The 25715-nt window shown below is 39.4% G+C and overlaps 1 protein-coding gene across 3 annotated transcripts in view; it reads left to right on the top strand.

Moving 5' to 3' along the window:
• The first annotated feature begins 237 nt into the window (after positions 1-237).
• rfc5 (replication factor C (activator 1) 5) overlaps positions 238-25715 on the top strand; it is a 56345-nt gene continuing 30867 nt past the window's right edge. Inside the window, exons 1-4 of one of the 3 annotated variants that reach the window (XM_043715873.1) lie at positions 238-420; positions 4819-4883; positions 21440-21576; positions 24457-24536. In XM_043715873.1, the coding sequence (XP_043571808.1) occupies positions 380-420; positions 4819-4883; positions 21440-21576; positions 24457-24536 (323 nt within the window). In that variant the 5' untranslated portion in view covers positions 238-379. Of the gene's footprint in view, positions 421-4818; positions 4908-21439; positions 21577-24456; positions 24537-25715 lie in introns of those variants that run through there. The other 2 variants (XM_043715872.1, XM_043715874.1) reach the window with 2 other exon arrangements.

The following is a 25715-nucleotide window of genomic DNA, read 5'->3' as shown; positions in this document are numbered from 1 at the left end:
ATTTTTTAAAAAGAAAACTGATATTCATGAAAAGTAGTGCTCTGGAGGCACACTTATTTTTGCATCGCTTTGATTGAATTGATCCACATGAAAAGTAATCTAAGAGGATGTTTTTGATGACTCGGCCACCTCCGTTGGTTTACGTAGTAAAGGCACAGTTACCGGGAATTTTATTTCATGCAGCCGTCTTTTTTTAAAACTCGTTTTATTTAACAACCCTAGAGTATCTCTAATCTTTGCTGCAAGTTAAAACTCCGGAGACCTTTCTGCTCCCATCATGTAATACAGACCGTCCGTTTAATCACAGCAGGTGCTGAGCGGTTTAAACTCGCGAGAGTTTCGTCCTCGCGCTGGGATTTGGCGCCAAAGCACAGTCACTATGGCGACGGGGAAGGAGCCGAAGAGCAGAAATCTTCCCTGGTAAGAGCAGCAGGGCGAGAGAGAGGGCGCGCGCTTGAGCGGGCAAAAGATCTCGGGAGGGTGCGTTCATAAACCCCAGCTCCCGCCCGGAGTCAGCAGCCGTTGGGCTGGAGCGGCAGATTTGAAATATAACGGAAACTGTGCACGGTTGCCTCTGATCGAAATCGGCCTCACTGAGGGACCTAGGATAGAGAGGCCTTGCTGCTCTCTCTCACTCTCACACACACATCCTCTGTTCCTGTAATATGAATGTGACTCCGGTGTATGCCTGGCGTTCTGCTGTCAGCCAGAGGCCTGTTCTTCTGTCGGGTTTGCAAACTTTGTGCCTGTTCTTTAACAGTCCCCCGATATCCCGCAGTAGATGCAGCTTTATTTATAGAGTCATAGAGATGTACAGCACGGAAACAGACCCTTGTTTTGCTTTTTGAAACAAAAATGACTTCATGAAATGTGTAAAGATGTGCAACATAACAGTTCAAACTCTCACTTATATGCAATACAGTTCCATTGACTTCAATAGGATATATGACACTATATGGTATATGTGTTGTATACATTTTATATCACTTTCTCTGGTGCATATAGCTAGAGGGTTCCTACCCTCAGTATACAGATGTGGAGGTGCTGGCGTTGGATTGGGTTGGACAAAGTCAGAAGTCACATAACGCCAGTTATAGTCCAACAGATTTATTTGAAATCACAAACTTTTGAAGTGCTGCTCCTTTGTCAGGTGCCTCAATCCATGTTAATGTATTAACCCCAAACCTATGTGCTATAACTTTGCTATAACTCATACATGAGACCTTATCAAAAGCCTTTTAGAATTCCAAAGACGATGTACCTGGTTTCCCCTTACCTATTCGACTGGTTACATCCTCAAAAATCTCCAATGGATTTGTTAATCTTATTTATTAAGATTTGTCCACTTTATTCTTAAGTCAAACTTGTTCATTTGTGATGTTTTAGTCCTGTGTGTGGTGCTAATTCTAAAGTCTGCCTTTACCTCCAGAAAACAACTTATACATCTGACAAAGAAGCAATGCTCTGAAAGCTTATGATTTCAAATACATTTGTTGGAATATAACCTGGTGTCGTGTGACTTCTGATCTTTAATATATTCAGTGATTTGCCCTCCGACTTCTGTGATAGAGAACTCCACAGGTTCACTACCATATGAGTGAAGACATTTTACCTCATTTCAGTCCTAAATGGTCCATCTATCCATTATCTTGACACTGCCTTCTGGTTCAAGGTTCCCCAGTCAGGCAAAATGTACTCCCTGCCCAGCCCTGTTAGAATTTTATGTTTTAATTAGATCCCCTCTGATCTTTCTAAACTGTGGTGAATACAAGCTCAATCATACCACTATGCTCATATACAGACCTGCCATTCCTGGTATCAGCCTCGTGACCCTCGACTACACTCCCTCCATGGTAGGTGTCTTCTTTCTTGGGCAGAGAAACCAAAACAGCTCACAGTACTCCAATGTGGTCTCACCAATGCCGGTATCACAGCAGTAAGACCCCATCCCTATTTCTGAACTTAAATTCTCTTGCAATGAAGACCAAAATACCATTAGCCTTCCTAATTGTCAGCTGAACCTCCCTGTCTATTTTCATTGACTCAAAATGTGGCACTGGAAAAGCTGTGATGCTGATTCGAAAGTCCATCTTCGCCCACACCCCAGCTTACTAACCATTACTCCTTTATTCTCATCCAAATTATTTATATAAATGATGAACAGCAGTGGACCCAGCACTGATCCTTGGGCACACTACTGGTCATAGGCCTCTAGTCTGAAAAACAACTCTTTATCATCACTCTCTGTCTCCTCCATCAAGCTAATTTTGTATCCAATTGGCTAGCTCTCCCTGGATCCTATTGATCTAACCTTGCTAACCAGCCCACCATGTGGAACCTTGTCAAAGTCTACCCAAAGTCCATGTAGAGAATGTCTACCATTTTGACTTCATCTATTTTCTAGGTCAACTCTTCAGAAAACTCGATCTTTAAGTTTGTCCTACTATCGGAAGGATATCATTAAACTGGAATGGGTGTTAAAAAGATTTACAAAGATGTTACCGAGGCTGGAGGGTTTGAATTGTAAGGATAGTCTGGGATTTTTATTTCCCTGGAACATAGGATCCTATTATAGAGGTTTATAAAATCATATGGGGTATACATAAGGTGAATAATCAAGGCCTTATCCCCAGTGTAGGGGAGTCCAAATCAAAAGGACATAGGTTTAAGTTAAGAGGAGAAAGATTTAAAAGGGACCTGAGGGGCACCTTTTTCAGGTACACATACAACATTTAAGTGACATTTGGACAGATACATGGATTGGAAAGGTTTAGAGGGATATGGGCCAAGCGCAAGCAAATGGGACGAGTCCAGTTTAGGATACGTAATTGGCATGGATGAGTTGGGCTGAAGGGTCTGTTTCTCTTCTGTATGGTTCCGACTCACTTTCAATTGATTTCTTTAAATCTGTGATCCAGTTTTAATTTTTACTAAAGTATTTAAATCTGAAATTTACGACCAATATAAAACTAAAATTGTAGCAATTACAGGTCTAAAAAGAGGGGTGAGGGTGTCAGTTGACCTATCATGCTTGTACTGAAACCAAGTTTTTTTTTCTCTTCTAAAAATTTACCAGCTGGAAAGATTTCTTCTCATTAATTTCCCTTCAGTTCTTTTAGGTAAAATCCTGAGTTTTATCTCTTTTTGATAATATGGCCAAGCAGTGGAATCAACCTTTCAATTGTTAACCTTTAAACCTTTCAGAAAACCTCCTTAAACCTTTTCTGTTCTAGTGTGAAAAAAAGTTCCAAATTGTTGTGAGTCGTTCTTTAAAACCTTTGAGTCAGTTCATTTATTTGAGTGAATCTTCACTGCATTATTGGAAATGGCTTGAATGTCCTTCATTTAATGGAGTCTCCATAATTCCGAGCAAAACTCCTAGCCAATATTTTGAATAAATGTAACTTCAATTACAGTCAATGACCTTGTATATTAAGCACAGCATCCCATTTAGCTTTTTCAGTAATCCTACAAGAGGAAACAAGATAAAATGTCTGCCCTGGTTGTCATAAGTGTTTTAAAAAACATTTATACTCAGCATATTTTGTATACAGAATATATTTCCATTTTGTGTGGGTTGGTTGAAATAATACTACAGGTAACACAAATGTAGATTTTTTTTTAAGAGATCAAGAGAATAAATTGCTAAAATAAACATTCGTAACTCACTAATGTGATTGTGTTTATGGATGAAGAGTCTGATTTGTTGTGTTTTATAAATGTGTGCACTTGCTATTCTAACAGCTGCCATGACCCCTTCATCCTCCAGCAGTTCAGCATGATGCTGCTGTTAAAGTCACCACCGATACGCCATAGTTTCTTGGCAAAATAGGACATCTGTAAAGAAATTGCTGCTCTCATATTTAGGTGATCCTAAGATGGTGGCACAGCAGTGTGACAAATAAAGCTATCCGTTCACATGGGCCACCAGAAAGCATCCCACTGAGCTTCTGAAGATGTGGTTTCATTGCCTTGACTGATCAGATTGTGCCATGCAGTATGGTTATGGAAGTGTCTGTTCTTTGTGGTGGTCTGCTGAACTATGCCTAACATGACCTTCCAGAGATGTATAGACTTTGGCAGTGATACAGTGATTACTCTGGACACATTCTATGGTCAGGAGTACTATGCATCCCCAGGCTACTTGGCTATGTCTTCTGTGGTTGCATGTCCAAATGCTTTTTATCTGGGTGTCATGATGTTCTCACCATGCCAAAGAAAGGTTAGTAATATTCTTTACCCACTCCAACCAGGTCGACTTGGTTTGGCTGAGTAGCATTCTGCTGCCATTTTGGGAACAAGACACCTTGCCTTCCTTGTACCAAAATGACTAAATTTTGGGGCATCATGCTATACGTGCCTAGCTTCTGCTTCTCCTCATCCCAGTTCCAGCTTCATTTGTGTTGCAAGATAATTGCCACTATACTGGCTGCCATGATCACTTTTAAACGAGGGCCCAAACTTTCAACTTCCCAGGATTGCCAGCACTAATTGGCTACTGAACCAACTTCTGGGAAGATTGCAACCTATGATTGCTTCCCCCTCAGAATGGAGTCAGGACTCTGAAGTGGTAGCAACCATTCCTGACCCTAACTCCAAATGGAAATCCTGCCCTTAATCTTTGTGTTGAAATGTGTTTTAAACTGCTCTAATATCATTGAATGTTGGACCTGTGTGTGTTATACACAAGCAAGTAGCGGTCATCAGGTAGTATACCTGCCTACCTTCTTGAGCCTTCCTGTCCTGTGATTTAGAACCCTGTATGTACTGAAACTGATTTTAAATGTTGAAAATTAAACTTCCTTTCATCTCTTCCAGGGTGGAAAAGTATCGGCCCCAATCTCTAGATGATCTTATTTCTCATCAGGACATACTCAATACAAGTGAGTTGCTGCCTTCAACATAAGGTAGAAACTTGCTCTAAATTAAAACACTAAATTATCTGTAATAGGAGGGAAAAAGAGTTGACGTATCAGGTCAATATCTTTTCAGGAGAGCTCTTATTTCTGTTTCTCCACTGATGCTACCTGACCTGCTGAGTATTTTCAGCATTTTCAGTTTTCTGTTTTTATTTCACATTTACAGCATCTGCAGTAATTTTTGAAATTACCACAGGCACACATTGGAACCAATGACATAAGAAGGGAAAGGTTGAGATTCTGAAGGGAGATTACAGAGAGTTAGGCAGAAATTTAAAAAGGAGGTCCTCAAGAGTTGTAATATCTGGATTACTCCTGGTGCTACAAGCTAGCGAGGGCAGGAATAGAACAGAGCAGATGAATGCACGGCTGAGGAGCTTGTATACAGGAGAAGAATTCATATTTTTGGATCATTGGAAGCTGTTTTGGGGTAGAAGTGACCTGTACAAGAAGGACTGATTGCACCTAAATTGGAAGGGAACTAATATATCGGCAGGGGGATTTGCTAGAGCCACTCGGGAGGAATTAAACTAGTAAAGGTGAGGGGGGGCTGGACCCAGGGAGATAGTGAGCAAAGACTGATACAATTCAGAATAAAGGCAAGTCAAACAGTCAGGGCAGGCAGGGACAAAGCAGAGAACAAGGTAGGACTGATAAATTAAACTGCATTTATTTCAATGCAGGAGGCCTAACAGGGAAGGCAGATGAACTCGGGGCATGGTTAGGAATATGGGACTGTGAAATCATAGCAATTACAGAAACGTGACTCAGGATAGACTCAGGACTGGCAGCTTAATGTTTCAGGATACAAATGCTAGAGGAAGGACAGAAAAGGAGGCAAGGGGGAGGCGGAGTGGCGTTTTTGATGAGGGCTAGCATTACTACTGTAGTGAGGGAGGATAGTCCTGGAAATACATCCAGGGAAGTAATTTAGGTGGAACTGAGAAATAAGAAAGGGATGATCACCTTGATGGGATTGTATTATAGACCTCCTAATAGTCAGAGGGAAATTGAGAAACAAATTTGTAAGGAGATCTCAGTTATCCATAAGAATAATAGAGTGGTTATGGTAGGGGATTGTAACTTTTCAAACATAGACTGGGTCTGCCATAGTATTAAGGGTTTAGATGAAGAGAAATTTGTTAAGCGTGTACAAGAAAATGTTCTGACTCAGTATGTGGATGTAACTTCTTGAGAAGGTGCAAAACTTGACCTACTCTTGGGAAATAAGGCAAGGCAGGTGACTGAGGTATGAGTGGTGGAGCACTTTGGGGCCAGCGACCATAATTCTATTATTTTTAAATTAGTGATGGAAAAGAATAGACCAGATCTAAAAGTTGTAGTTCTAAATTGGAAGAATGCCAAATTTGACGGTATTAGGCAAGAACTTTCAAAACCTGATTGGGGGCAGATGTTTGCAGATAAAGGGATGACTGAAAAGTAGGAAGCCTTCAGAAATTAGATAACGAGAGTCCAGAGAAAGTATATTCTTATTAGGGTGAAAGGAAAGGCTGGTAGGTGTAGGGAATGCTGGATGAATAAGGAAATTGAGGGTTTGGCTAAAAGAAAAAAGGAAGCATATAGACAGCATAGATCGAGTGAATCCTTAGAGTATAAAGACAGTAGGAGTATGCTTAAGGGAGAAATCGGGAGGGCGAAAAGGGGATAGCTTTGGCAAGTAGAGTTAAGGAGAATCCAAAGGGTTTTTACAAATACATTAAGAACAAAAGGGTAACTGGGGAGAGAATCGGGCCCTTCAAAGATCAGCAAGGTGGCCTTTGTGTGGAGCTGCAGGAGATGGGGCAGATATTTAAATGAGTATTTTGTATCAGTATTTACTGTGGAAGATATAGAATATAGGGAAATAGATGGTCACATTTTGAAAAATGTCCATATTACAGAGTAGGGATTGCTGGGTGTCTTGAAATGCATAAAAGTGGACATGATCAAATGTACCCTAGAACTCTGTGAGAATCTAGGGAAATGATTGCTGGGCTTCTTGCTGAGATATTTGTACCATTGATAATCACAGGTGAGGTGCCGCTGTGGTGCAACTATTTAAGAAGGGTGGTAAGGACAAGCCAGGGAACTGTAGACCAGTGAGCCTGACGTCAGTGGTGAGCAAGTTGTTGGAGGGAATCCTGAGGGACAGGATGTATATGTATTTGGAAAAGCAGGGGCTGATTAGGGATAGTCAACATGGCTTTATGCGTGGAAAATCATGTTTCATAAACTTGATTGAGTTTTTTGAAGAAGTAACAAAAAGGATTGATGAGGGCAGAGTGGTAGATGTGATCTATATGGACTTCATTAAGGCGTTCGACAAGATTCCCCATGGGAGTCTGGTGAGCAAGGTTAGATCTCATTGAATACAGGGAGAACTCGCCACTTGGATACAGAACTGGCTCAAAGGTCGAAGACAAAGGGTGGTGGTGGAGGGTTGTTTTTCAGACTGGAGGCCTCTGACCAGTGGAGTGCCACAAGGATTGTGCTGGTTCCACTACTTTTCATCATTTTTATATAAATGATTTGGATGTTAGCATTAGAGATATAGTTAGTAAGTTTGCAGATGACATCAAAATTGGAGGTGTAGTGGACAGCGAAGAGGGTTACCTCAGATTACAACAGGATCTGGACCAGATGGGCCTCTGGGCTGAGAAGTGGCACATAAGAGTTCAATTTAAATAAATGCGAGGTGCTGCATTTTGGGAAAGCAAATCTTAGCAGGACTTACACACTTAACGGTAAGGTCCGAGGGAGTGTTGCTGAACAAAGAGACCATGGAGTACAGGTTCATAGTTCCTTGAAAGTGAAGTCGCAGATAGGTAGGATAATGAAGAAGGTGTTTGGTATGTTTTCCTTTATTGGTCAGAGTGTTGAGTACAGGTGTTGGGAGGTCATGTTGCGGCTGTATAGGACATTGGTTAGGCCACTTTTGGAATATTGCGTGCAATTCTGGTCTCCTTCCTATCAGAAGGATGTAGTGAAACTTGGAAGGGTTCAGAAAAGATTTGTAAGGATGTTGCCAAGGTTGGAGGATTTGAGCTCTGGGGAGAGGTTTAATAGTCTGGGGCTGTTTTCCCTGAAGCATCAGAGGCTATGGGGTGATCTTTTCGAGCTTCATAAAATCATGAGGGGCATGAATAGGATAAATAGACAAAGCCTTTTCCCTGGGGTCGGGGAGTCCTGAACTAGAGGGTTTAGGGTGAGAGGGAAAAGATATAAAAGAGACAGAAGGGGCAACTTTTTCACGTAGAGGGTGGTACAAGTATGGAATGAGCTGCCAGAGGAAGCGGTGGAGGCTAGTACAATTGCACCATTTAAAAGGCATCTGGATGGGTATATGAATAGGAAGGGTTTGGAGGGCTATGGCCCGGGTGCTGCCAATTGAGACTAGATTGGGTTGGGATATCCGATCGGCATGGATGAGTTGGACGAAGTGGTCTGTTTCCGTGCTGTACATCTCTATGACTCTAACTACGTATTTATTTGATTGGGATACTACACTGCTGTATAAAGGACCATTAATTAAGAGTTAATTAATATTTACGTAACAGTATGACCATAATTGATTGTATTCCCCAAAAAGATTTCTCTTATTAATTAAGCCTTAAATGATTGCCTTAAAATATATATAGTTTACTTGCAAAAGTGGTAATGTACCAATTCTATGTAATGCTTAATGAAATGTGTTTAGGATCGAGCAGATATTTATGACCTGTTTCTGAGCTTTGCAACAAACTGGTGGCATGTAATTTCTGCTTCCTCATAATTTCGTATCAAGAGACTAAAATGCTGCGGTCATATACTCCAATGCCAAGTATAGTTCAAAATATGCTGACTGAAATTTGTGTGTTTTTTGGCCCTATTTATATCTACAGTTTTTTTCACATTGCTTGAAGCTGTCTGCTTTCAATCGTAACCTCCCAGAAAATTTAAGTGTTTCTATCAGCAATAAATGTTAAAAATCACACAACACCAGGTTATAGTCCAACAGGTTTAATTGGAAGCCTGATGAAGGAGCGTCGCTCCGAAAGCTAGTGTGCTTCCAATTAAACCTGTTGGACTATAACCTGGTGTTGTATGATTTTTAACTTTGTACACCCCAGTCCTACACCGGCATCTCCAAATCAGCAATAAATGTTGCTGCTTCCATTAACTCTCACACTGAGCATTGATATACCTCACTGAGATATTAATAGGAATTTTCTTTATCTTGAGCTTCGAAGTGCTGAACTACATATGTATACATTTAAGACCAACAAACATGAATTGAACAAAATGTTTGAATATATAACAAGAAATCATTTTGAGATTTTAATTAGATTCCACATATATGACTTTTTTTTAAGTTGTTTTGTGTAATATGCGGGGTCACTAATTTGAATTCCTCATTGTGCCAGAAACTACCTTGTATCTTTTGATTGTGATTTTGAATCACAAACAGTAGGCAGCTACAGCAAGTCATTAGAAGAAAGTGAGGACTGAAGATCAGAATCAAAATGTGTGGCCCTGGAAAAACACAGCAGGTCAGGGAGTGTCCGAGGAGCAGGAGAGTCGACATTTTGGGCATAAGTCCTTCATCAGTAATGTGATTAGAAATGCTAATAGAATGTTATTCCTCATTGAAAGGAGCATTGAATACATAAGTAGAAAGATTATGCTTCAGTTATGCAGGTGAGATCATATCTGGTGAGTACAGTATTGATATCCTTATTTAAGAAAGGATGTAAGCGCATTGAATGCAGGTTACAGAAAGCTTACTGGACTAATAACTAGGATGAATGTTGTCTTATCAGGCTAGGTTTGTATCTACTAGAGTTTAGAAGAATAAGAGGCAACTTGATTAAAAAATGTAAGTTCCTAATGTGTCTTGACAGTTTGGCATGTGGCAAGGATGGTTCATCTTATGGTAGAATCTAGAACTAGGCATCACTGTTTAAGGATGTAGGTTTGCTCGCTGAGCTGAAAAGTTCATTTCCAGAAGTTTCGTTACCTTACTAGGTAACTTCTTCAGTGGACCTCATGTGAAGCAATGCTGAAAATTCCTGCTTTCTGTTTATATGTTTGGGTTTCTTTGAGTTGGTGATGTTGTTTCCTGTGGTGAAGTGACTTACTGTTCCTTTTCTCAGGGGGTGGTAGATGGGGTCTAACTCAATGTGTTTGTTAATAGAGTTCGGGTTGGAATGCCATGCTTCTAGGAATTCTCATGTGTGTCTTTGTTTGGCTTGTCCTAGGATGGATGTATTGTTCCAGTCGAAGTCGTGTCCTTCCTCATCCGTATGGAGGATACTAGTGAAAGAGATTCATGTCTTTTTGTGGCTAGTTGATGTTCATGTATCCTGGTGGCTAGTTTTCTGCCTGTTTGTCCAATGTAGTGTTTGTTACAGTCCTTGCACAGTATTTTGTAAATGATGTTAGTTTTGTTCATTGTCTGTATAGGGTCTTTCAAGTTCATTAGCTGCTGTTTTAGTGTGTTGTTCGCTATCACTGTTTGTTTAAAAATATGGGGTCATCCATTGATGGCAGAAATAAGGACGCTTTTTTTCTCAGAAGATCATGAGTCTTTGGAACTCTCTTCCTCAACAGAAGATGGATTTGAATATTTTTTGAAGCCAAGGTAAATTCTTGGTAAGCAATGAAAGGTTATTGGAGGTATGCTAAAATGTGGAGTAATCAGATCAGCCATGATCTTACTGTATAGCAGAGCAGGCTCAAGGGATAGAGTGACCTACTGTTCCTAAATTGCATGTTTGTAACCCTGGTTTTGGATATTGGCAGAGCAATTCAGTGAGGTCTGAAATGTTAATTCATGTCGTAGGACTGAGTTGAAAAAGAGAAACCAACACGACGTGAATAAAAATATTGTGAAGGCAATGTCGTTCAATGATACTATGTTGGGCAATTGTAAACTTGTCTGGAAATGAGTTACCTTTTTCCTTTTCAAGGTATACATATGTTAAAAGCAGGTTTACAAGGTTCTGAAGAGAATTTACAGTACAAGAGATGTCCAAAACTGCTCCCCTGCAGTAAATACTTTTGCTAAAATCTAGAAAAGATGTTAGAGGAAAAAATGTCTATTCACAGATGTTTATAATGACAATCTAGAAATGAAAAGTTTTTTGGTTATAATGTATGGGATAGGATTCTATTTATCCCTGTTACTCTTTCCTGCTTATTTTCTCTGCATTGCTGTGTTCATTGCTGCACAAACAAAATGTCACGTTGAAATTTGAGATGTGTTTTGAATTCAGTCCTGTGCCCCAAATGATCAACTTTGAAAGCTCTGTCGATGTGAGAATTTTCTGAAAGGTCATTAATAACATAAGCTTAACGTCACTTTTGGTGCCACACTTGTTAGATATTGATCATTTAAACTGCAACTTCTTCTGTTGCCTATTTATGTTAGTGTCTTTAAAAAAAATTAAGTAACAAGTCAATGGGTAACTGATGTAGTGTATGTTGAATTCTGTACAATAGTCATTAGTTCCAAACACACACGTTTTGCAAAAGTGAGGTGAAAAGTTGACTTTCTTTTTCCAGGATGGACATATCAATTAGTCATTTTGAGGCTACAGACAATGATAGTCCCTTTCAATTCTTTACAGCTTCTTGCTGTGAGTTACCATCAACTCTTCTCAGCATATCCTCCCGGCACAAATTGGACAGAGGAGAGCAGATTCAAATCATTTGTGCTATCATAGTCACCCTGCTGCTGATAAACCTGCATTTGTGCTTGTACGCAAGCAATTTCTTTTATAAGGTAATCTAACCACAATCTAAACAGTGGGAAGGCAGGATTTGGTGGTCTGCAACTCCGAATGGCATGCAGCTCTTTAACATCTGTTTACAGCTCTCAACCATTTTCTGTTGGATCACAGTGAGATGAAAAAAATGCCTAAAAATAACTTAAGAGCTGTGTTTTTATTGTGAGGATGAAAAGCTAATCACTATGCTTCACCTTACAGTTTCAAATAATTATTTTAACAAAAAAATCTAATTGCCCTCAAAATAAGCCTCTTTGGTATAGTTATAGTTTGATGTAGCATGGTTATAAATCACGCCTTTGGCTTGAAGAAAAGTTTTATGCTTGCTTCTATTGTTTCTAATATAGCGAAGATAAATTATTTTGAATGTGTTATTAAAATCCTTATTTAGTGACATGAATCAACAGATGAAAAAATTGCCTTGATTTTGCGCATTTTGAGTTAAATTTTGTTATAAAGGTAACTGCTTACAAAATTATAGTAAGTAAAAATGCAATTAAGTCTATCATTAAAATTTTGTTTTCTATTGCTAGATGAATTCAATTCTTAAAACTGCGTATTATGTAACCTTCCAGAGGAAATGGCAATTTGCCCAGGTTTAGATATGCTGAATCTTTATTTTGCATCTCCTCAGAGTTTTCATCTAGGCATTTTTTCAGTTTAAAATACTGCCCACCTGCCAGTACTGATGGATCTGTGCTTTTGCTGCTCTTGGTGTGTCTGAGATGTCACGTTCTTCCCATGACCGAATTTGTGTGGAGCTAAATTCACTTCATTAGAAGTAGTTGTAGAAATGGCAGGTGTAATTGCACCTTCTTCTGGCCGATTTATATATTACATACACAAATAAACTTCTGGTTGATTCTCTGTGTGCTGCACAATTAAAACAATTAGTTTGGCCTGCAAAGGTATCTCATTTGGTGATGACTTGGGATTGTGGATGTCCCTAGCCAAAGAAGTGATGGTTGGATAAGCATTCATAAGCTAATAAAGATTTGTTTTCCTGAGAAATGGTTTTAAAAATCCAGTTTTTGTGCAGGCTGTTTGTATGCATGAGTGGACAAACATTCAAAGATGGCTGCATCAAAAAATATTATTGAGAGACTGGGAGAGTACAGGTCATGATAGACTTTTTCAGTGAATATATGGTGCAATTTAAGATGTTGTTCACTGTAATTATATCCTGCATGTTTCTAATAGTTCATTTGTTAATAAGGCAGTGAGGAACAAGAAAAGCTTGATATTTCTGACTGAAGCGAGCTGACAACATTTGCTCACCTCTGCTGAACTGATCACCATACCACATTGTGTGTAACCTTGAGCAGTACTACAGCCCCAAGTTATTGGAGATTATAGAAAGCTGCAAGTTCGAAACGAAGGATCAGTTACCCTGTGAGGTTATTGTAGCTTAGAAATATCTATCCATCCGTTACAATTTTGGAGAATTTAAGGGACACATTACAGGACATCTATATGATTTTAAAAAGTGAGGGCATACACATTAAGTTGTTGTTTTTGGCCAAGTCAACCTTCAATGTAGCTTGTCAAATAGCATTATCCATGGACCTTGTGAAACATGACTTGAAAGAAGTCAGAGTTAACAACCACCAAGAATGTGGTGAAGTAAATAAGGCACAGCTACATAGCTGAAGACTCAATTGAAGACAGTAATGAAGTCCTGTCAGTGATACTAAGGTCAACACTGATAAATTGATAAATTCTTGATCTCATGAAGATGTCCAGATTGAATACAGACCCTTGGAAACAGCTATCTCATGTCCCCCACTTTGCCCTCCTAATTTCCCTCTTAAGTATATTCCTAAAGAGACCTAAGGGGCAGCTTTTTCACACAGAGGGTGGTACGTATATGGAATGAGCTGCCAGAGAAAGTGGTGGAGACTGGAACAATTGCAACATTTAAGAGGCATTTGGATGGGTATATGAATAGGAAGGGTTTGGAGGGATATGGGCCGGGTGCTGGCAGGTGGGACTAGATTGGGTTGGGATATCTGGTCGGCATGGACAGGTTGGACCGAAGGGTCTGTTTTCATGCTGTACATCTCTATGACTCTACTTCCTTTATACTCTTCCAAGGATTCACTTGATCTATCCTGTCTATACCTAGCAAATGCTTCCTTCTTTTTCTTAACCAAACCCTCAATTTCTTTAGTCATCCAGCATTCCCTATACCTACCAGCCTTCCCTTTTCACCCTGACAGGAATATATTTCCTCTGGATTCTTGTTATATCATTTCTAAAGGCTTCCCGTTTTCCAGCCATCCCTTTACCTGCGAACATCTGTCTTCAATCAGCTTCGAAGTTCTTCCCTCATACCGTCAAAATTGGCCTTTTCTTCAGTTTAGAACTTCAACTTTAGATCTGGTCTATCCTTTTCCGTCACTATTTTAAATCTAATCGAATTATGGTCGCTGGCCCCAAAGTGCTCTCCCACTGACACCTCAGTCACCTGCCCTGCCTTATTTCCCAAGAGTAGGTCAAGTTTTGCACCTTCTCTAGTAGGTACATCCACATACTGAATCAGAAAATGGTCTTGTACACACTTTTAAGAAATTCCTCTCCGTCTAAACCTTTAACACTATGGCAGTCCCAGTCGATGGCGAAAGGAATTAAGGGCTACGGGGAGAATGTGGGTAAGTGGCGTTGAAATGCCCATCAGCCATGATTGAATGGCAGAGTGGACTGGCTGGGCTGAATGGCCTTACTTCCATTCCTATGTCTTTAAGGGTACAGAATTGTCCATTTATGAATGTAGAGTGCACAGCTGCAAGAAGAGTCATCTTGCCATGTGAAAAGAAGGTTCATGGAATGGAAGGAAATGGCTGTCACTGCGAATCATTGTCTAACAGGAGAGCAGGTTGATGAAGGGTCAGTTGTGAATCATCCAGCAAGCACAGGATGCCTAGAAAAAATGTATAGGGAATTATAGTTCAAATAACATGGGATAAAGCCTCAGTGGTCACAGCCATTGACACACAGGAATCAGTTGAAGAAACTATGCAAAAATACTAAGAAGTTACGAAGGAGAGCAAGCTCGCATATTAGGAATCATTCCATTGGTTCAAGTGACCTTTGAGGAACAATGAATAAAATTACCTTTCTCTTGTGGTGAGGTTAACGAACTAGCCTTCTTCAGAAGAAACTGCTGGAAAACACTGAACAAATTTTGTTGTTTTGTAGAAGTACTTCACAATGCAAGACAAAGTGTTTGCCAAATATCTACAGGTATCTAGTGAATCTGACCACCCATTCTAGGATATAAGGCCAACATACAGACCTAGAGGGATATCAGATCAGGTTACTGCAGACCCGGTTTGCTGCCTTATGCTGTGATGGTTGTGTTATGTGAAGATCCAGAGTTGTAATTTCAGAAAGATGCGGATCATGATTGCTTTGATCCTTATAATCGGCTGTTAGGGATGAAGTTGACAAAGTCTAATTAGAAGTTATTTTTAGTGGACAGGTTAGGTCAGGACATAGAAGACACCGTGAAACAGTGTTTATAGAGTTATGGAAAAAGATGTCAGTGCTACTTTTGCAGCTTTGGAAATGGCCAGCTACAATATGGCAGAGGCAGAATTTGAAGGGCAACAGCTATTCATTGTGATTGGTAGCCTTTTAAAGTGGATTGAGGTATGTCTGATGAATTGACAACTAACAAATCGTTACAAGTTTTGCATGGTTTGATTGCTGATTATGAATTCCCAGAAGAAATTCTAACAACTGGTTTCAGTTTTGTTTAGAAGAGCTTTTAAATTTTAGAATAGGAATAAAGTAAAACACAGTCCTCTACTTCAAATGGAGCAGCAGAGTGCACACCACAAATTGTTAAATATGCTATTGTTACACAAATTCTAGATACAAATTGGAAGAAATGTTACATATCATTGCATCACAAACTGCTTTTTTTTTCATAAATATTGTAACACCGTTCATATTACAACTGATAGAAGGCCAACTGAATTGTTTCAATTTGGAGTATTATCTTAGTTGCCCAACTAAATACTCCAGTGCCTTAACAGATATTTTCTAATTAACTAGTTCATAAATGTTATTACATAATCCAGGTCAGAAGTAGGGATAACATCACTGCGTCACAAGAGCCCCACATAACATCTTGTACCATTTAAAGTAATTTTTTTAAAAAAGGTCCTTGATGTTACAATGGAGCACGATGGCTCAATGGTTAGCACTGCTCCCTCACAGCACCAGGAAACCGAGTTCAATTCCAGCCTTGGGTGTCTGTCTGTCTGTCTGTGTAAAGTTTGTACATTCTCCCTGTGTCAGCATGGGTTTCCTATGGGTATTCTTGGTTTCCTCCCACAGTCCAAAAATGTGTAGGTTAGGTGGATTGGTCATGCTAAATTGCCCATAGTGTCCAGGGATGTGCAGACGAGGTGGATTAGCCATGGGGAATGCAGGGATAGGGTAGAGGGGTGGGTCTGGGTGGTATGCTCTTCAGAGGGTTTGTGTGGACCTAATGGGCCAAATGGCCTGCTTCCACACTACAGATTCTATGATTCATTTTAAAGTGTGTATTGCCATCTGTGATTTTATATCATGTAGGCCCAAAGAATCTTAGAGAAGTGCCAATGATTAACCCATCTGCCTGAAACACGTTATGCTGGGTCAGACTGATTACTGGCTGCTGCAGTATAACCCCTGCAAGTTATGAGTTAAATAAAAATGAAATCTAGAGCATCTGTGGCAAACAGAACAGAGTTAACATTTCAAATCCAGCTGTGTTGTTTCACAGAACAGTGTACTGGACTTGAAACAGAACTCTGTTTCTCTCTCCACAGGTGCTGCTAAGTCTGCAAGTTTCTCCATTTGTTTTTGTTTTAGAACTCCCAACATCCATAGTATTCAACTTTTGTTGTAAAGGGTAGTAAATAGAATGAGCTTCACTAGAAAAGCATTGAATTGCTTGGTTGCTTTGTGCTGGTAAACTGCATGGCTGTTCATTAGCATTAGAATTTGTAGGTTGTAAATCATTGCTGTTAATTTGGTTCTGGGTAAGCATAAAGAACAGTACAGCATGGTAACTGACCCTTCTGCCCATCAAGATTACACCAACACATGATGCCTTTCGAAACCAAAATCCTTTTATCTCTGGTTTGTATTCCTCGTTAACCTGCCAATTCAGGTAACTATCAAGATGCCTCTTAAACATTGCTATTGTATCTGCCTCCACCACCACCACCTCTGGCAGCACATTCCAGGCACTAACGCCCTCTAAGTAAAATTTTGCCTTTCCCATCTCCTTTAAACTTGCTCTCTTTACCTTTAAACCTGTGTCCGTATAAATAATACCCTTCAAACTAGGCAACATTCTGGTAAACCATTTCTGTACTTTCTCCAAAACCTCCACATCCTTATGCTAGTGAGTGACCAGAATTATATGCAATATTCCAAATGTGGCCTCACTAAAGTTCTGTACAGCTGCAGAGTGACTTGCCAAATTCTTTACTGTGTACCCTGGCCGATGAAGGTAAGCATGCCATGTGCCTTCCTGACCACCTTTTTCACCTGTGTTGCTACTTTCAGGGAATTGTGGACCTGGTACACCCAGATCCCTCTGTATGTTGATGCTATTAAGGGTTCTGCCATTTATTGTATTCTTCCCTCCTACATTAGATCTTCCAAAATACATAATCTTGCATTTGTCTGGATTAAACTCCATCTTCCATTTCGCCATCCCAGTTTCTACTGATCTACATTCTGCTGTAGTCTCTGGTAATCCTAACGATCTACAGCTACCTAGATTTTTGTGTTGTTGGCAAACTTGCTAAGTAGGGTACCTGCAATCTCCTCCAAATAATTTATATATATGTTGCAAACAGCAAGGATCCCAGCACTGATGCAGGTGGAACACCATTAGTTACAGAGCTCTAGTTAGAAAAGTACCCTTGCACCGTTACTCTTGGTGTTCTATGATTAAGCCACTTCTGTATCCATCTTAGCAGCTCACTGTGGATCCCATGTGACTTCACCTATTGTATCAACCTTCCCTGAGGGACCTTATCAAAAGCCTTGCTAAAATCCATGTAGACAACATTACCATTCTGCCTTTATCAATCATCTTTTGCCACTCCTTAAGAAACTCAATCAACTTTGAGACATGATTTACCCTGCACAAAACCATGCTGCCCATCACTAATATTTTTTCAGATTTGAGTAAATCCTTTCCCTCAGAATCATCTCCAATATTTCTCTACCACTGACATAAGGTTCACCAACCTGTAATTTCCCTGATTATCTCACTTGCCTTTCTGAAAGAATAATGTTGGCTATACTCCCAATCTCTGGGGCCTCTTCTGTGACTAAAGAGGATTCAAAGATTTTGTACAAAGCCCCAGCAATTTCCTCACCTGCCTCCCTCAACATTCTGGGATAGGTCCTATCAGACCATGGGGACTTCATGGTTTTCATAAGACACAACTTTTAATCTTTTTTATATTGACATGTTATGAAATATCAATCCCCCTCACCTGGCCAAAGATCATCCACCATATGAATATTCAAAGTATTAATTAAGGACCTTACCCACCAACTGCAGCTCCACACAAATTCCCTCCTTTGTTCTTGCGTGGACCTACCCATTAGCTACTTTCTTGCTCCTTATGTATGTATAAAGTGCCTAGGGATTTTTCTTAAATCTTGTTTGCCAAAAGACATTTCATGACCCCTTTTAGCTCTCCTAATCCTTGGTTGAATTCTTTTCCGCTTTCTTATATGCTTTGAGGGCTCTGTCTGTTGTCAGTTTCTTAAACCTTGCGTATGCCTTCTTTTTGACTAAACTCTCTATTTCTCTTGTCATCCAAGGTTCCCAAATCTTGCATCATTATCCTTCATTTTCACAGGAACATGCTGGTTCTGAACTCCAAAAGACTGTTAAAAGATTCTCGCATGTCAGATGTGGATTTTCCCTGAAGCATCTGCCCCAATCTAGTTTCCCCAGTTCCTGCCGAATATTGTCGTAGTTAGCCTTCGCTCAGTTTAGTACTTTCATTCGAGGATTATGCTTATCCTTATCCTTGAGTAACTTAAAACTTCAAGGTCTGGTCACTGTTGCTGAAATGCTTTTCCAATGAAATTTTGATCATCTGGCCAGGTTTATTCCCTAATGCCAAGTTTAGTATGGCCCTTTCCTTAGTTGGACTATTCAAATATTGTTTCAAAAACCCGTTCTGGACATACAACAAATTTTTCTCCCATCTTAGCTCCTGGTGCTAAGGGAGTCCCGGTCAATAAAGGGGAAGTTAAAATCACTCATCACAACAGTCTTGATGTTTTTACATTCTTCATAATCTGTCCACATATCTGTTCTTCTATCACCTGTTGGCTTTTGGTGGTCTGGGGTACACTCCTATCAAGGTGGTTGCACATGTCCTTTTCCTAAGCTCTACCTATATGACTTTGCTGGATGAGCCCTCAAAGCTGTCTTTCCCCAGTACAGTTATGATATTTTCCTTTATCAATAATGCATCTCTCCACCTCTTTTACATCCCTCTCTATCTTGCCTGAAACATGTAAATCCTGGAATGTTAAGGTGCCATTCTCATCCCTCGACACAAGCCTCTGTAATATGTAAAACATTATAGTTGTATTTATTAATCCAGTCTCTAAATTCATTTGCCTTGCCTGTTATACTCCTTGCATTAAAACAAATGCACCTCGGACTTCCAGTTCTGCCATATTCAGTAACCTCTCCATCTCTGTTCTTCCTCTTAGTCTCTTATTCCTCGGTTGTTTTAGTTCCGGACCTAATACTGTGGTCCTTGCCCCCTGCTAATTCAAACTCTCCTGAGTTGCACTAGGATATTGGTGCCCCTCCAATTTAGGTGCAATCCATCCTTCTTGCACTGGTCCTTCCTGTTCTGGAAGGCATCCCAAATGATCCACATACCTGAAGCTTTCCCTCCTACGTCTTTCCATCTTTTTAGCCATGTTTTAACTATACTATCTTCCTATTCCTAGCCTAACAGGCATGTGGCACAGGAAGTAATCCTGAGATTGCAATCCTACAGGTTCTGCTTTTCAAATTCCTACCTAACTCCCTTCACAGGACCTCATCTCTCTCTTTCTGCCTGTTGTTAGTACCAACATGGACCATACCCCTGGCTGCTGAATCCCCCCCGCCTAAACCAGGTAATAGAATATTTTGTGTCTGGGCGCAAGGAAGGCAACACACTGTCCTGCAGTCTTGTTTGCAACCACCAGACATTTATCTGTGCCTCTGACTATAGATTCTCTATCACTACTGCTTGCTTACACTTTGACTCTCTCTGTTGTACAACAGTGCCAGTCATGATGCCATTGATCCGGCTGCCGCCGTTGCTTTCTCCCAGGCGACCATTACCCCTCCTATAGTATCAACATGGTACACGTGTTTAAAGGGGAATGGCCACAGGGGACACCTACACTCCCTGTCCACTTACTAATTTTCTGGTGATCACCCAACTCATCTCTGACTGTGTATCTCTTATTAGTGGAGTGACCAGCTTGCTAAACATACTATCTGTATGGAATTTCACTTTCTGAAGCAAACAGTCACTTTCTTTCAGGATTGTTCAGTAGCTTTATTTGTAGATTTTAGCTGACCAAAATAACATGTGACAAGAAGAGGAAGTGTCTGGACTGGTGTTCCTTGTGCCCTTCCCCCTCCCAGTTTGTACAGAATAAATTATTTTGTGTAGGGCACATTTGACTATTCTTGAAACCTCATTATCTGAAGTGACTAAAATCAGCTGCTCAAATGCATGTCTTTTCTTTGTTAGTGGAATACATGCTTTTATCAGGTTACGAATCAAACTTTACATATACTAGGTATTCAGGCCTCCAGAACTTGGAAACTAAATCTGCTCTGATTTGGTTTGCTATTCCAGTTTAGAAAAAGGTCTCATCGTGAAGGAGCAAAGTTGTTGCAGTTCTAGGGTAAAACATAGCTTTGTGTTAAGCTTTATTGGGGAGTTATGTAACTTTTAAGATATTAAATTCCATTGTTCCTTTCGAACCACTAAAATTACTTTTTAGCAATACTGAGTTTTTTAGTTAGTTGGGTTTGTATTACTTGTTGGGTTGTTTCTTCAAAAATCCTATTGAGGGCAATCAGCCTTGCTTAGCTAGCAATGTTGTGTTGTGTAATAGGAACAGAAAAATCTGCACCCAATTGGTTAGCTATCACTTGAGAGAGAATCAAAGTTTGTTTCAGGTCAATGACATTTTATTAAACCTACCTGATCCATTAAGTGGTTACAGCACTATCTATTTATATGACAGGATTCCATCATTTCAGTGTTTAGCTTCCATTTTAGAGATAACATGACCTGAATTTTTTTTCTATCAATGTGGTTAAATACAATACTTAATATAGACAAGATTTTGCGTATGGCACTTGTATGTGACTTGACACCTTCTCATGCCCTTGAAGCATGTGCTGTTTGCATTTCAATTACATAGACAACATCTACTTAAAATAGTGTCCCTTAAAGTCTTAGATGAACTACATTTTGGCATTTGATTTTTTGTTTGTCTCTTCCTTTGAAATTGTATTCTAATAATTTTCTCATGCAAATTCCAAGAAATTGTACAAATGGCTTGCTTTAAAGGGCTGTATATTTATTTAGCAGTTAGCAAAGAAATCCTGAAACTTGTAACATATATAAACCGCATTTAATAATGAAAGTTATGACTTCACAAGCAAAATCAGATGTTCCATTTTCTTTATTTCAGTTCAGCGGTTCATCAGTGAAGATCGTTTCCCTCACCTGCTATTTTATGGGCCGCCAGGAACTGGGAAAACATCTACCATCTTGGCTTGTGCCAAACGACTCTACAAGGACAAAGAGCTAAACTCTATGGTTTTAGAGGTAAAAACTGAACTGTTTTGAGTCCCAAACTGGTATTGTATGACATTGTAGTCATAGTCGTAGAACCATAGAAATGTACAGCACAGAAGAAGGATCTTTGGCCAGTAACATCTGTGCCAGTCAAAAACAACCACCTAATTATTTGAATCCTATTTCCCAACATTTGGTCCATTGCCTGGTATCCCTTGGAATCGCAAATGCACATCTGAATACTTCATAAATATATAAGGATTTTAGCCTCTACCCTCCCTCCATGTAGTGAGTTCCAGATTCTCCTGAAAAAGAAATCTCCCATCTACTATATACCTTCAGCCCCTTAAAACTATGTCCCTGGTTATTGATCCTCCATCAATGGGAAAAGTTTCTTCCTGTCTGTCCTATCTATATCCTTCATAAAGTTATAGATCTTAAGCATATCCCTCTCCATCTCTTCTATTTTAAGCAAAAGAATCCCAGTCTGTCCAATTTATCTTAATCACTGAAACTCGCCAGCCAAGGCAACACTGTCTTGTTACGGTAGTTTCTTGTGAGCAGTCCTTGGAGCAGGGACACATTCAATAGTACTCCTTTTCCAGTTTTCTGCAGTTCAATAATTTCAAAATTGTTCAATTTTTGCTCTCCTAAACAATCCTTGCACTCAGGACTGTTTCAAGTGCAGTACCGTAATAGCTAATGCTGTACTAAGAAATTGAAGCAAAGAAAATGCTTTTTAATCAAGGGGTTATAGTAGCAAAATTTCCACTGCTTCACTTAGTTTAGGAACTCATGGCGATCTGTTTGGTGTATCACTCTCCTCTGTAGACAATCCCAGTAAAGTTGTGTATTGTTGTAGCAAAACAGGTTTTGATTTTATTTGGAGGATTATGGTGACTGAATTTTAATTAGCATCATGCAGATCATTTTAGTAATGGTTTACACTCCAAATCAGAGAGGTTGAGTAGGGCTCCATAAAAAACTTCTCCTTCTCCCTCTCACGCTCACTCACTGTCACTCATTCAATCACTCACTCCACCGCATCCATTTGTATGATTTTAAAAATCAAAGTATGGAAGTAAAGCCATTAATTTTGGAAGCACTGGGGCCTCATAATTGGCCTAAGTTTATGTAATGGGTGGGTTGGGAAGAAGAGTAATATCAGCCAGTTTCCTTCTTGGCTGAGAATTTGTTGAAAATTGCTTTATGCTCACTACAGTATTCTTAATATAAGCCAGCTGGATTCACATAGGAATATTGGTCACTTCAACAAGGTATTGGAAAGGTTCCAAATTATTGTAAAATACCGCATAAGCCAGTACATTCAAGAAGAGCTCACAGATAAAAGTGCCTGATTTTTATATTTAAATTTTTTTTGGTGCATAGCTTTTATTTTAATAAAAGGATAAGCAGCTAGGTCTTGGTGAAGAGGAACACTGATTATAAAATATACCTTGTAACATCTACTGATTTTATCAGTACAGAAATTCTTACTCACCTGATAATTTTCATATCTTTCTAATTCCATTAACTGCTCTTACACACACACCACAGATCTTTGTTCTTTTCCAACTTTTTGAAATCAGAATATATTTAGAGCCTCTCAGGCTGATCATTTTGTTCAGGGCAAAACTTGAAATGTAATTATTTTGAAAATTTGTTACTGTTTCAAATTACCCCATTTATTTTTCATTCACTAGTTTGAATTTCTGAGATAGAACAAAAATCTCCTGAATAATTTCCTGTTAAAATAAGCTGTATGACACTGACCTGTATTGACATGCATTAAATAGATTTTTCCTGCTGTTCACAAATTTTTATATCCATAGAAAATCTATTTGCAGGCATGTTGCCACTGCATATCTAACTTTTGCTTAACCACTGATTTAAGAAAAAGACTGAAACAAAACTTCTTGGCATAGAAACTGCACATACACAGTCTGCCATGTTTATCATTTGCAAAAATCACTGTACGAAGTTTTCAAGGAATGTGGGCGGCACAGTGGCTAGCACTGCTGCCTCACAGCGCCAGAGACCTGGGTTCAATTCCCACCTTGGGCGACTGTGTCTGTGTGGAATTTGCACATTCTCCCCGTGTCTGCATGGGTTTCCTCCGGGTGTTCCGGTTTCCTCCCACAGTCCAAAAGATGTGCCGGTTAGGTGAATTGGCCATGCTAAATTGTCCATAGAATGGGTCTGGGTGGGTTGCTCTTCGGAGGGTCAGTTGGGCCAAAGGGCCTGTTTCTACACTGTAAGCAATTTAATAAACCGTGGCAAATGAAGACTCTTAAGTCAAAAAGTGTGTGCATGAAAGTACCTCTGACTCTACAAACCACAGAACCACATATTTAAGATATATGTGGATTAAGCACTAATAATTCATCTCGTGACAATGGATAAAGTTGGTGTAAGTGCTATCGTTTGTGAGACTTCATATCCTCATTATTCATCAGAAATGTATAATAATTCCTTCAATTCAATGGAAATTATTGTGACCGCATGGTAACAACAAATATCTAGCACACTGGTACATTGTAATGGGGAAAAAATGTACTTAAGCCAGTAGTTTTAATATGCAGAAATGATGTTTTTATGTTGCTGAAATTGTTCTTGGTAACAACCATAAGTAATTCATTGTGTCTACAGAGAAATGTTTGAACTGTACAACATTGTAATCAGTGGTTGTTTTTCATAGTTCAGAATTTTCATATTCTATTGCACTTTCAGTGATAACACTGGTTCACCTAGTGTGATTTAATTAACATTAAATTGCAACAGTAAGGATGAAATTTGAGTTCTTAGAAGATAATGTGTACTTTACAGAGTAATTTGCATGCCAGTTTTAAAAACTGCCATTTATTTGTCAGGAGGCCATTTAAGACGTTTATGATTTTGTTTTCTCTGTAGCTGAATGCCTCTGATGATCGAGGTATCGATGTAGTACGTGGACCTATATTGAACTTCTCCAGCACAAGAACCATTTTCAAGTGAGCACTATGATGATTTCAGTTTATAAAGAAAAGTCTATTTGCAAACAGTGTTACAACTGATATGGAATGCTGTACAGGGACCATGATCCTGATATTGTGAGGTGCGATAGAGGAAACAGCAAGTAACTTTGGCTGAGCTTTGTAACATATCACTTCATCTGTGCTTCTGAAGGCTGTGACCTGCTAGAGTACAGTGTCAGTGACATAAAGATATTTGTTATAGCGAACATTGTTCCTGTGTTAAATCTGATCACTGAATGTTATTTTTATCTGGTAGTTATGGGTCCTCGTAACTATTGAAACTTGCCCTTGCCTAACATTATTATGTATGATTTGACCTGAGGCCACTGACCAACTGTTAGATGTAGGAAAGATGATACATATGCTTCAATTGTGATGATAGCCCTAGTTCCACAGCAGTCCTAAATTTGGTGAATCAACAGAGATTAAAGTTCAAAATCAAACTCTTCTGAATTGTGTCACAATATGATGTATTTTTCCACCAAATAAATGAGAGATCTCTACAAGGACTTGCATTCATGCGCAGTGGGCATTGATGTCTAATGGTTTACTTTTCCCAATCAAGACTCCAGATGACTTGGAAATAGCTTTATCTAGTGAGGTATCAGTTTACATTTATGATAAAATTATTTGACAAATCGCAAATATATTGACCAGTTACACTGGATTCTATAGTAGAATGTAAATGCAATAAGTTCTTTCCATTAGAGGTATTCATTGGTATATTTAAGAACAGAAACCTGATGGGGGTTTTATTCATGCATGGCTATAGTAAACCCTTTTTTTATTAACTAAGTATGTTCAGTCCTGCACCAAGAATAATTTGATTTAAGATCATTGAAAATTGATTTTTTAGAAAAGCTATACCCAATTATTCAACTAGTTTCATTGCTATACACTGCCTAGCGGCCCTTGTGGTGGAGTGATATTGTCTATTCTTCCAGGACAAGAGGATTGGATTCCAGTCCCACCTGCTCCAGAAGTGTGTAAAAACTCTACTCAATTCAAAGTTTGTGAGAAGATTTGTAGCTCGGGTGCTCGTTGTTGTGGTTCTGTTCGCCGAGCTGGGAATTTGTGTTGCAGACGTTTCTACCCTGTCTAGGTGACATCCTCAGTGCTTGGGAGCCTCCTGTGAAGCGCTTCTGTGATCTTTCC

The sequence above is a fragment of the Chiloscyllium plagiosum genome, chromosome 25 (genome assembly GCF_004010195.1).
Source record: "Chiloscyllium plagiosum isolate BGI_BamShark_2017 chromosome 25, ASM401019v2, whole genome shotgun sequence".
Classification (NCBI taxonomy): Eukaryota; Metazoa; Chordata; class Chondrichthyes; order Orectolobiformes; family Hemiscylliidae; genus Chiloscyllium; species Chiloscyllium plagiosum.
The sequence above is the reverse complement of the archived record's forward strand: the minus strand, read 5'-3'. Positions and strand labels throughout refer to the sequence as shown.